Raw genomic sequence first — 12713 nt, 5'->3', positions numbered from 1 at the left:
TTCAAGGGGAGCAGGCAGGCATGCCTTCAAGGGGGTGTCAGGCCTTCAGGGGTGGGATGCAGACCTTTAAGGGGAGGATAGGCCTTCAGGGGAGGGGGGACCCTGGTGTAGAAGTACACGGAGGGAAGGGGGAGGGGTTCAAAGAGACATGCATATGCCGGACTTTGGGTGGGAAGAAATAATGGGTCTGAAAATAGAGGAGAGAGAGAGAGGTGATGGACATGGGTTTTAGGGAGGGAAGGAACAGAAAGGGAGAGAAGTTGAACACAAGGGATGGTGTGGGGGGGGATAGAGATACTGGTTAGGAGGGTAGTTGGGAAAAGAAAGGGAGAGATGGTGGACCCTGGGGTGGTGGGGAAGGAGGGAGAGCTGCTGGATGAAAGGGTAGTTAAGAAAAGGTGGATCTGTGGAGGGAGACAAAAAAAGGAAAGATGCCAGACATCCGGGGGAGGGAAGGGAAACGGAAGGGGAGGACAGAGATGGCAGATGGATGGTTAGCATGGAGAATGAAGAAAGAAGGAAACCCTGGCAAACAAGTTATCAGAAGACAACCAGAGCCTTGGACCAACAAGATTTGAAAAATAACCAGACAACAAAAAGGTAGAAAAACTAATTTTATTTTCTGTTTTGTGATTACAATATGTCAGATTTGAAATGTGTATCCTGCCAGAGCTGGTGTTAGACCGCAAATGTGAGCTAGGATTTAACAGAGGAAAAGTCCTTTTTGTTTCTTTATTTTATTTACACCACAGCGCCAGTGTGGTTAGGAGAAGCCAAAGGGGGGGTTGAAAAAGCTATAAAATAAACCCACCAGGATGTTTGAAAAAAATACCCAATTGGGCAGGAAAATCGAATCGATAAACCAATTCAATAGGCTGAATCGAATCAAAATTTTTTTCCTGAATCTGGCAGTACTAGTTTGCGCTACTGTCTTAGACTTTAGGACCTGGGATTGGGGAGAGATGGCATCCTCAGTACTTTATAATGCAAGTGAAATGAGGATTTGGTCAGATTTTTGAAGGGTCTGCACTCTGCAGAAGAAAAATATTGTATAGGCCGGGGACATGAGACAGCAGGAAATGGGAACTTTTCTTCCTTCTATTTTTGTGAATGGAAAGGCTGAGGATGTCAGAGAGTTCAGTTAAAATATGTGCTTTATAAGAAAATATAATAATGTGTTTTATAAAGTTTATAGCATTGCTGGCCTACCCGTTGAGGTGTTCCTAGTGGTGGTGGCGGCAGCGTATCAATGTGTTGAGAGGAAGAGGTGATCTGGGAAATTCTGCTGAGCAAACTCCGGGCCCATTTCCACCCCCCAGTTAGTCCACTCCACTCAACTGGTTCACACACTGAGTGGGTCTTTGGGTGTTGTTCCTGGGTAGTTGTTTTGGGATCTCTTCCAGTGGTTTGTCAGTATCTCCTTCTGGTCCAAGGAAGGAAACTTTGTTAACCTTAGCACTGACCTACAGAATATGTTTGTAACAGCGCTGCTTGTGTGGCATTAGTCTATGTAGTGATCGAAAGAAAAAAACCAGACCTTTGCACATTTTTGCACTATATGGTGGGTGTATGAGGAGATTCACATTTCCTGCACAGCTAAGTCCGTGTGAAGTTACCTTGTGCTGTATTTGACATCTAGCAAAGTCTCTGTTTGGAAGGAAAGATCTCAGCTTAAAAATGAAGTGGCCAGAAGTTATGGTAAAAGCAGATAGCGTAGCTGGTTTTAAGAAAGGTTTGGACAAATTCCTGGAGGAAAAGTCCATAGTCTGTTATTAAGACATGGGGGAAACATCTGCTTGCCCTGGATCGGTAGCATGGAATGTTGCTACTCTTTGGGTTTTGACCAGGTACTAGTGACCTGGATTGGCTTCCATGAGAATGGGTTACTGGGCATGATGGACCATTGGTCTGACCCAGTTAGGCTATTCTTATGTTATGTTCTCATCTGTAGGGGCCTTTGTTTTCACTTCTTATTTTAATGTATTTTTTTTCTGAGAACTTATCAGTGTTTTTTATAATGGGAACAAAAATGGAAGAGAATTAATGTGTGTGGAAAGGGGGGGGGGGGGTAACTAATTTCTTCAGCTAAATAATTCAATCCACCTCAACCAGACATAGAAGAACTCACGCACCCTCCAACCAAAAACGTCAAAAGAAAAAAACAGTTTGACAACCTCCTAGCCATTCGAGCTGCAACACTCGACCCCCAACTCTACAACCTATTGACCTCGACCACAAACTACAAAACCTTCAAAAAAGAAATAAAAACCCTTCTATTCAAAAAACACATAAAACCGAACTAACACAATCAGAACTGTCCCAAGCATCACCTGCAACTACTCCATATGTACTTCTGATGTCATGACAATTCAGACATAATTTATGTTATGTTATGGTATGTTTAGAATAATGGTTACATATATGAGGTTCAATAAAAGAAAATTTTCACTGCCTGTTTCTATTATGACCATTTATTCAGTTTCATGGTTATTACAAAAAATATTTTTTTTACATTGGGGGGGGGGGTGTCAAAAAATTATGGGCCCCGGGTGCCATATACCCTAGGTACGCCACTGCCCTGGTGGGTTCACAATCTAAGTTTTATACCTCGGCAATGAATGGTAAAGTGACTTACTCAAAGTCACAAGAAAATACAGTGGGAATTGAACCCAGTTTGCCAAGATCAAAGCCCACTGCACTAATAATTAGGCTGCTCCTCCACTCTTCAGCAAGCACAGATGCTAGTCTTGGTGCCTGTTCTGCAAGTTGTAGCATGAGAGAGGGAGGTAAGGAAATAAACATGTCTCAAGAAGAAGAGGAAAGAAGGAGAAAGATGCTGGAGACCTTGGGTGGAGGAAAAAGAAAGTGGACATCATGGGGAGGAAGGGAAGGACAGAAATGCTGGACACTACAAGGGAGGGAATGAAAGAGATGTTGGGCATCACCAGGGGAGGCGGGGATGGGGGTTGAGGAGTAGGGAAGAGGAAAACTGCTGGACACCACAGGGGGAGGGAACAAAAGAGATGTTGGGCTTCATGGGGGGAGGTAGGGGAGGGGAAGGTTGAGAACTAGGGATGAAGAGAAATGCTGGATGCCATGTGGGACTATGGAATTGTAGATAAGGAAAGAGGTGCTGGGATTGGAGCAGAGTGGGGTAGGAGTAGGGGTATGGGTGAGTTGAGGGCAAAGCTTGGGTCCCTCAAACAAAAAGGTGGTCCACTGCCTCCGATGGAATGAGCACTGCAGCTTCCACAAGAAAGTATTGGCACACGGAAGTGATGATTTATTAACTTTTACGTGTAGGTATAAGTGCCACCAATTAAGTAGTAAAGTCACAATTTTAACTTCATTTCATTTTGGAGGTGGAAATAACCTACATGAGTTTAAGGAAAATGACTCATTTAATACCTGATAAAAATGCTTAGCAAAACAAGTACTTTTTAATAAAAATTTGTGTGAGCCTTTGATCTGCTGTACAACCCAATACAGGCATTTTCCCGTATACACATGAATTGCCTTTATACAATGGTAAATACATATGTATATTTTAGTAAAAGCTAAGCCCAAACTATGTTCAAAGTCCTCCTTGAAATCTTTGCATGAAGTAGATCTTCATCTGTAAATAGCAGCTTTCTGAAATCAGTATTTATTTATACCAGTTTCTTAACCTTTTCAAGCCAAGTACCTCCTAAGCCTAACAAATACCAACTGAGTACCCCACCCAAACTCCATCCCAGACCCACCCAACCTCCGCCCTAGACCTGCTCAAATTCCACCCCGACTCACCCAGACTCCGCCCCTGACTCCACCCCATAATAATAATACTAATTGTAATGCAATTTCCTCCATCCATTTTTCATATATACACACAATATAATCTTATTAATACATAATGGTAATCACAAAATAAAAAAACACAAAGCACATTGTATGCAGAGAAAATGTTAATTATCATTTATATTCAGTTTTTTTTTTCCAAAGATGTCAAGGCAGATGGCTTTAAAATATGCAATGTCACCTCAGTAACAACTATAGAAAAATAGACAAATATAGTGCAAAATATAGACAGCAAATATAAATTCTCAAAACTTACACATTTTGATCACTAAATTGAAAATAAAATATTTTATCCTACCTTTGTTGTCTGGTGATTTCATGAGTCTCTGGTTGCACTTTCTTCTGACAGTGCATCCAATATTTCTTTATTTCTTTCTGCCTCCTGCACATATCCTCTTCTCCAGACCTCATTCCATTCCCCAACCAACAGCTCTCTCTGTCCCTCCAGGACTTCAACTTTTCTTCCTCTCTCATCCCCCAAATCATATGTAGCATTTTTCACCACTGTCCACCAGCCTCATGCCCATTTCTCCTTCTATCACCCCTCTCCAACACCATGCTACATATCTCCCTCCATCAATATGCCCAACATTCCTCCCCTTGCATCCCCTTCAATCTATCCCTCTGTTCCCTCTCTACCACCATATCCAACATTTCTCCCTCTCATTCTTCTATTCCCCATGCATCTCTACCTCACTCCTCTCTATGCCCAATTTTCCTCTTCCTTTCCCCATGTGCACCATCTCTTTCCCTCTCACTCACACACTCAAGCCCAACAATTGTCCCTTTCAATTCCCTCCCTCCTTCCTATGTCCCAAGTTAGTGCCCCCTTCCTCCCTCCCTTGTGTAAAATGGCTGCATTTACTGTTTTCCCTATTAATGCCTCCTCCCTTCCTTCTGTCCTATTAATGCCCCTCCCTTCCTTCTGTGTTCTGAGTTAGTGCCCCCTCTCCCTCACTGCCTCCCGATTAATGTCCCCTCCCTTCCTTCTGTCCTATTAATGCCCCCTCCCTTCCTTGTGTCCTGAGTTCATGCCCCCTCCCCCTCACTGCCTTCCAGCCTTTGTCCCACCCCCTTCCTCTCTCCTTCCCTCCCCTAAAGCCGACCTGTGCAGAAGCCTGCCCCCAAGCCGACCCACTGCCAATTCCTCTTCCCCCCTCCCGGTCTGCCACCACCACCACCACCTGCCACCCGCCAGCTCAATTTAATTATCCCCCGCTGCTGCAGCAACTCCTGGAAGGGAAGGGCCAGGCATGTGCAGAAATTGCAAGTTGCCAGTCCACAAGCCTTCCCGCATCAATTCTGACGTTGGAGAGAAGGTCCGGGCCAGCCAAGCAGTGATTGGCTGGCCCGGAACCTATTCTCCGATGTCAAAATTGACGTCAGGGGAAGGCTTGTGGGCCAGCGGTGTGCAATCACTGCATGTGCCTGGCTCTTCCCTGCCTGGAGTTGCAGCAGGGGATGATTAAATAGAGCTGGCGGGTGGCAGCGGCGGGTGGGTGGTGGTGGCGGGCGGTGGTGGGTGGCAGGGAGGAATCGGCGGTCAGCTCGTGTACCCTCAACAGGCGGCCCGCATACCCCCTAGGGTACGTGTACCGCAGATTGAGAAACACTGATTTATAGTATATGTGCTTGAGACATGCACTTGTAAATGCCATAATGTACATGCAAATATGATTCTAAAAAATGGCCTAAATTAGTAGCTCTTACAAAATAAGCAACATTCCAGTGATACTAACTTACCCCTTTCCCCAACTTTACTAAGCCGCTGTAGAGATTTCTACCATGACCAGGAGTGCTAAATGCTCAGATGTTCATAGAATTCTTAAGAGCACTGGAGCAGAATTGGAGCATTTAGCGCCTTGGGCTGTGGTAGAAACCTCTACTGTGGTTTCGTAAAAGAAAGCCTTATTTAAGTTTTTCCTGCGAGTATAATGGAAACATGAAAAATTAACCTAGATACTTGATTAATAATAATAATTTATTCTTGTATACCGCCAAAGCCATAATAGTTTGTCCAGTACTTTTCATTGTAAACCGCCTCAATCAGTGAAAAAATACAATACAAATCATCAGAAATACATACAAGATAAAAGATTGAAAACAGTGAATCAGGTTACAAATTGATCAAAAAACTGTGTTTTTATTAATTTTCTAAAAGTAAAATAAGATGAAGCACCCATAATAATATTACCCAACCAGTCATTCAATTTGCCTGCCCGAAATGCAAGAGTTCTATACAGAAATCTTTTAAAGCGACAAGCATTTACTATTGGGTAAGCAAACATATGGATTCTGCATGTAGGCCTGTTAAAACGGTCTAGAAAAAAAATGAGAGACCAGGTACTCAGGAGCCATACCAAATATTGATTTAAAACAGATAGAGGAAAATGTAAACAAACCTCTTGCCTCCATCGGTAACCAAAAATCAGCTAAACTGCTGAATTTTGAATAACTCGAAGCCTTTTCAGTATTTTCTTATATGTACCCAAATAAATAATATTGCAATAGTCGAGCATACATAAGATGGAAGACTGAACTAGCAGACAAAATGATGCTACATCAACATATTTTTTAATGGTTCAGAGTTTCCATAAGATCGAGAAACATTTTCTACATCAAAGTCAAAGGTTTCCACTTAAGAAGGTTTGCAGTAGTTGCAGAAACAGTATGTGTTATTGTAAATTGCAAAACTTACCTTCCAATGGCTTGGGTAGAAAATGAGCTGCTGGCTTTGTTTTCTTGACCCTGTTTCCTTTCATGATTTGGCCTTCCTTGTTGAGCCCCAGGAACCATGCCCTACCAGACTCTTGTTGTCTATATAGCATGGATGAGTAGATTACATAATAATTTTCAAAAACTGATTCTTTAAATTTGCATTCCAGTGTGAAAAGTTCCTGTGAGAGAGAGAAAAAAAGGATACACTATAACAAAAGTAAGGGAAGCAACAATGCTGAAATCTGTCTCCTTGGCATAGTGTCCTTTCTTCCCCTAATTCCTCTTTTTAAGATCTACCTCACACACGGATAATTAAGATGCAGTAAAAGTTGAGCTTTTATAGTACCTTAATTTAGCATTGGAGTCACTAATCTGCAATAGATCAGTGCTATAATGTTTGTGACTCATGTGGTACATGAATAGTGCTATAGTACTTGTGATCAACCTTGCAAGCAGCACTAATTCATACTGCCCGGGAGAATCAGGCCACTGACCTATGGCCAGATGCTCCTGGACCTCATCATTGAGACCAAGATTTTATTCAGGGCTTAATTTGCAGACAAAAAGGCTGGGGGAGAGAGTAGGTGGACCAAAACAGGAGGAACAGGAGAAGAGGGCCTAGATTAGGGAATAGAATAACTGTTCTCTACTGTATTCCAAGCTCATCCAACCCCACTCCCCCCAACACTTCCCCTCTTCCTGCAGGTTTCCTTAAGGAAGGGACTGGAGCAAAAGAACCCAATGACTCAAGTTTCAAAAGAAGTGATGGAACTGAGTTCCAGGCCATTCCCACAGAAATTAAAGCTTGCTTTTATTAGCTCCCTAGTTCCCAAACCCTCCTTATAATAATAATAATAACAACAATAATAATAATAACAATTTATATACCGCAGGACGTGAAGTTCTATGGGTTTACAATGATTAAAGATGTTACAGATTGAGTGGAATAAACAAAGTACAGACTTAGTGACTAACAGTTCTAGAGATCGCTTGTTGAGGACTAAGATTGTATAGGTTGGCTTCCTAAGTATTTCAGGAACAGATGTATTTTTAGGTGGTTACTGAATTCCCTATAAGTAGTAGGCACGAGTAATTGTTCTAGATCAGGGGTAGGGAACTCCGGTCCTCAAGAGTCGTATTCCAGTTGGGTTTTCAGGATTTCCCCAATGAATATGCATGAGATCTATTTGCATGCACTGCTTTCAATGCATACTCATTGAGGAAATCCTGAAAACCCAACTGGAATACGGCTCTTGAGGACCGGAGTTCCCTACCCCTGTTCTAGATCTTTACCCCATAGTGCTGCTTAATGTGAGAAAAGATGTTGGTGATGACTTTTTTAAATTTACAACCTCTAACCGGTGGAGAAACAAAGTTCGGGTGTTTTCTCTTGAGTTTAGTTTTAGTCTGAATTCAGTCATCCATTGCTCCATTCGATTTAGTACTTCTGTTGCTTTGGGAGTGACTTCTGAGACAGAGTTAGTGAATGGGATAATTATCGTGAAGTCATCAACGTAACTAAATTGTTTTATCCCCAACTGGGACAATTGTGCACCCAATGAGGACATGTAAACATTGAAGAGCAAAGGGGATAGTGGTGATCCCTTGGCACGCCAGATGGATTGCTCCATGTGTCAGAGAGATCGTGATTAAAACGGACTTGGTAGGTACGTGATATAAGGAAACCTCAAAAACAGTTCAGTACCTCTCCTCTGATTCCAATTGCATCTAGGCATTGTAACAGTTTTCCATGGTCCACCAAGTCAAAGGCAGAGCTTATGTCAAATTGCATGATTAGGACGTTGAGGCCCTTACTGAACAAGTAACGCAAATTGTCCAGGATAGCCACAATTACTGTCTCAGTGCTAAACAGAGGCCTAAAACCAGATTGAGTATCGTGCAGAAGAGAGAATTGGTTGAGATATTCCATTAGTTGGGTGTGTACCAATCCTTCCATGATTTTTACCATAAAAGGAATAGATGCTACTGGTCTATAGTTGGTTACTGATGTTGATGATTCTTTACAATTTTTTGGGATCGGGGTTATTATAATATGACCATTATTAATGAGGAATTTTCCATTGTTTAGGTTATTGGTTAGATAATTCAATAGAGATAGTTTAAAGTCTAATGGAGCTGCTTTCATAATTTCTGGGGGACATGAGTCCAGGACACAGTATGATTTAGAGTATTTGTCATATAATTTGATGTAGTTATTCCATTCTAAATTGTGGAAGGAACTCCAGATCATGTCCACTGGTATTTCATTTCTTTGTATATCAATTGATTGATGTTCGTATGCAACAATTGTCGAGTAGTTATTTCTTAGGTTTTTGATTTTTGAATCAAAATGTGCTAGATCATTTGCTGAGGGTTGCTTGGTATTAGGCATGGGTTGAGTGTAGCGTGTGGTGTCAAATAAATTTGTAACTATTTTGAACAGTTCTTTTGTATTGGCTCCTTTTGAGCTAGTATTAGATGAGTTAATTTTGGATGAGTAAAAAGTTTTACGTTTTTCTTTTATCTGTTGTTTGTAGAGTTTTATGTTGGATCGCCAGTTGTTTCGGTCTGACAGTTTTCCGGTTTTTTTTCAGATTCTTTCTAATCGTCTTACTGATTGTTTCATTGTTAGGAGTTCGATGTCAAACCATTTGTTGTCAAACCATTTATTACATCCCCTTTTGAAGGGATCTCCAATCACAACCTTGCTGAAGCCCTCATGTATCACTTCTGCCACAAAAGCCCCTTGAATCACTTTCCCCCAAAGCCCCCTTTATCACTCTCATAGAAACATAGAAACATGATGGCAGATAAAGGCAAAATGGCCCATCTAGTCTGCCCATCCGCAGTAACCATTATCTCTTTCTCTCTCTGAGAGATCCCACATGCCTATCCCAGGCCCTCTTGAATTCAGGCAGTCACTGTTTCCACCACCTCTTCCAGGAGACTGTTCCACGCATCTACCTCCCTTTCCATAAAAAAGTATTTCCTCAGATTTCTCCAGAGCCTATCACATCTTAACTTCATCTTATGCCCTCTCATTGCAGAGTTTCCTTTCATATGAATGAGACTAGATTCATGCACATTTATATTACGTAGGTATTTAAACATCTCTATCATATCTCCCCCTCTCACGCCTTTCCTCCAAAATAAACAGATTGAGATCTTTAAGTCTTTAAGTGTCTCAACCCCCAAAACCCCCTGATCACAACCCCCTGAAAGGGGCCCCCTTCTCTTTCTAAATCCCTCCTATTGGTCCCCTGGGCCTACCTTTACAAATCCCCAGGGTCCTTATATGGCAGCTTAACCCCTAGAGCAGGGGTGCCATGCTTTTTGGGCTTGCATGCTACTTTAAAAATGACCAAGGCAAAATGATCTACCAACAATAAAATTTTAAAAAACACAAAGCACACTGTATACAGAGAAAATATTAATTATCATTTATATTCCAGGGATTTTTCAAAGAGATCAAGGAAGATGACTTTATGCAATGTCACCTCAATAACAACTATTTAAAAATAGACAAATATACCCTCTCCCTTTTACTAAACCACAATAGCGGTTTTTAGCACAGGGAGCAGTGCTGAATGCCCTGTGCTGCTCTCGATGCTCATAGGCTTCCTGTGCTAAAAACCGCTATTGCGGTTTAGTAAAAGGGAGCCATAGTGCAAAATATAGACAGCAGATATAAATTCTCAAAACAGACACATTTTGATCACTAAATTGAAAATAAAATCATTTTTCCTATCTTTGTTGTCTGGTTGAGTCTCTGGTTGCACTTTCTTCTGAGTGTGCATCCAGTATTTCTTCCCTTTTTTCAGCTTCCTGTATGCTTCCTCTCCTCCAGACCTCATTCCCTCCACCAACTTTTTCTTCCTCTCTCCCTTCCCCTTCCCTTTCTTTCTTTCTGTCTTTCTCCATGCCCCCTTTCTTTCTGTTTCCCTTCTTTTTTCTATCTCCCTGTCCCCCCTTTCTTTCTTTCTTTCTTTCTGTTTCCCCTCTTTCTGTCTCCCTCCCTGCCCCCTTTCTTTCTACCTGCCCTCCCCCAAGCCACCGCCGCTGCCATTAGGGAACAGGCCCCCAAGCAGCCTGCTGCCGAGTTGTGAACTCTCCCTGCTTTCCGACGCAGTAAGCAGAAGCGCCGGGCCAACCAGCCTTCCCCACGACGTCAGAGTTGCGAACTCTCTCTGCTTCCCGACACGGTATACAGAAGCACTGGGCCGACCAGCCTTCCCCACGACGTCAATTCTGACGTTGGAGAGGAAGTTCTGGGCCAACCAGGCAGTGAATGGCTGGTATGGAATTTCCTATCCGACATCTGAATTGACATTGAGGGGGGGGGAGGGGAAGCTGGTCAGCCCAGCGCTTCTGTTTACCGCGTCAGGAAGCAGGTAGAATACGAAGGCAATGCGAGTCTATCACGGAGCCCGGGATGGGCTCCGTGATCAATTCGTGTTGCCTTCGCGATCAACCTTTTGGGCACCACTGCCCTAGAGGTTATACTGTGAGCTTACTTCTAGAGATCACCATTGCCATTTTGAACCCAGTGTCAGCAATGCAAGGTGGGGTAGGGAGGCTTTGAGGGAAGGGACCTGGATGCCTTTATGATATAGAAACATAGAAAGATGACGGCAGAAAAGGGCTATAGCCCATCAAGTCTGCCCACTCTACTGACTCACCCCAATAAGTCTGAAGGCTAATGACCCAGTTCCTTAACTCGACCTTCGTAGGGATCCCACGTAGATGTCCCATTTATTCTTAAAGTCAAGCACGCTGGTGGCCTTGGCTACCTGCACTGGAAGCTTGTTCCAGTGATCTACCACTCTTTCCGTGAAGAAATACTTCCTGGTGTCACTATTAAATTTCCAACCTTTGAGTTTGAACGGATGCCATCTTGTGGCCGAGGGTCCTTTGAGAAAGAAGATGTCATCTTCCACCTCGATACGTCCTGTGATGTGTTTAAATGTCTCAATCATGTACCCCCTCTCCCTGCGTTTTTCTAGAGCAGTGATGGCTAACCTTTTTGAGCCCGAGTGCCCAAACTGCTGCACAAAACCAAAGAATTTCCTCAAAGTGCCAGCACGTCAATTAAACCTTAATAACAAGATTTTAGTATCTAAAAACTCTTTATAAAGTTGCCTGAACTATGTAACATCATTTTTAAAGGTTGGAATCTTTGTATTGTCAGAGAATCAATTTGATTCACAATCCTTTGGTTTTCATTTCAATTTATTGGCAATTTATAATGTTTTAATGATTTCATTCATGGGCTGAATACACACATACTTTTCTCTGTCGCCGCACTCTTTGACCAAAAGATTTGTAAGCCTGCAACCACGTCAAGGTAGACTCTTTCAGCAGCTCCCCTCCCTCCCCCTTCCTTTGTGGCCAAGTCAAAATGATCTACCAACAATAAAATTTTAAAAACACAAAGCACGCTGTACGCAGAGAAAATGTTAATTATCATTTATATTCCGCGGGTTTTCAAAGAGGTCAAGGCAGATGACTTTATGCAATGTCACCTCAGTAACAACTATACAAAAATAGACAAATATTCCCCCTCCCTTTTTACTAAACCGCGATAGCGGTTTTTAGCGCAGGGACCTGCGCTGAATGCCCCACGCTGCTCTTGAAGCTCATAGGCTCCCTGCGCTAAAAAACGCTATTGTGGTTTAGTAAAAGGGGGCCATAGTGCAAAATATAGACAGCATATATAAATTCTCAAAACGGACACATTTTGATCACTAAATTGAAAATAAAATCATTTTCCTACCTTTGGTAATTTCATCAGTCTCTGGTTGCACTTTATTCTTCTGACTGTGCATCCAATATTTCTTCCCTTTTTTCAGCCTCCTGTATGCTTTCTCTCCTCCAGACCTCATTCCCTCCCCAAACTTTTTCTTTGTTTCACCCTGCCCCCTTCTTTCTTTTTCTCTCTCTCCATACCCCCTTTCATTCTGTATGTCTGTCTTTCTCTCTCTCTCCATGCCCCATTTTTCTTTGTTTCACCCAGTCCTCTTTCTTTTTTTTTTTTGGCTCCCTGTCCCCCCCTTTCTTTCTTTCTCCTTGCCCTCCCCTATGCCACCACCATTGGGAAAATGCTGCCACTGCCACTGGGGAATAGGCTGCCACTGCCGCTATCGGAAACAGGCCGGCGC

At 42.6% G+C, this 12713-nt stretch overlaps 1 protein-coding gene across 2 annotated transcripts in view; it reads right to left on the bottom strand.

Annotated features, from left to right (window-relative positions):
* FGF14 (fibroblast growth factor 14) overlaps nucleotides 1–12713 on the bottom strand; it is a 449431-nt gene that overhangs the window by 52828 nt on the left and 383890 nt on the right. For both annotated transcript variants that reach the window (XM_033949590.1, XM_033949591.1), the window contains one exon: nucleotides 6536–6734. In XM_033949590.1, the coding sequence (XP_033805481.1) occupies nucleotides 6536–6734 (199 nt within the window). The remainder of the gene's footprint in view (nucleotides 1–6535; nucleotides 6735–12713) is intronic.

The sequence above is a fragment of the Geotrypetes seraphini genome, chromosome 6 (assembly GCF_902459505.1).
Source record: "Geotrypetes seraphini chromosome 6, aGeoSer1.1, whole genome shotgun sequence".
NCBI lineage: Eukaryota > Metazoa > Chordata > Amphibia > Gymnophiona > Dermophiidae > Geotrypetes > Geotrypetes seraphini.
This window is presented reverse-complemented; position numbering and strand designations above follow the sequence as displayed.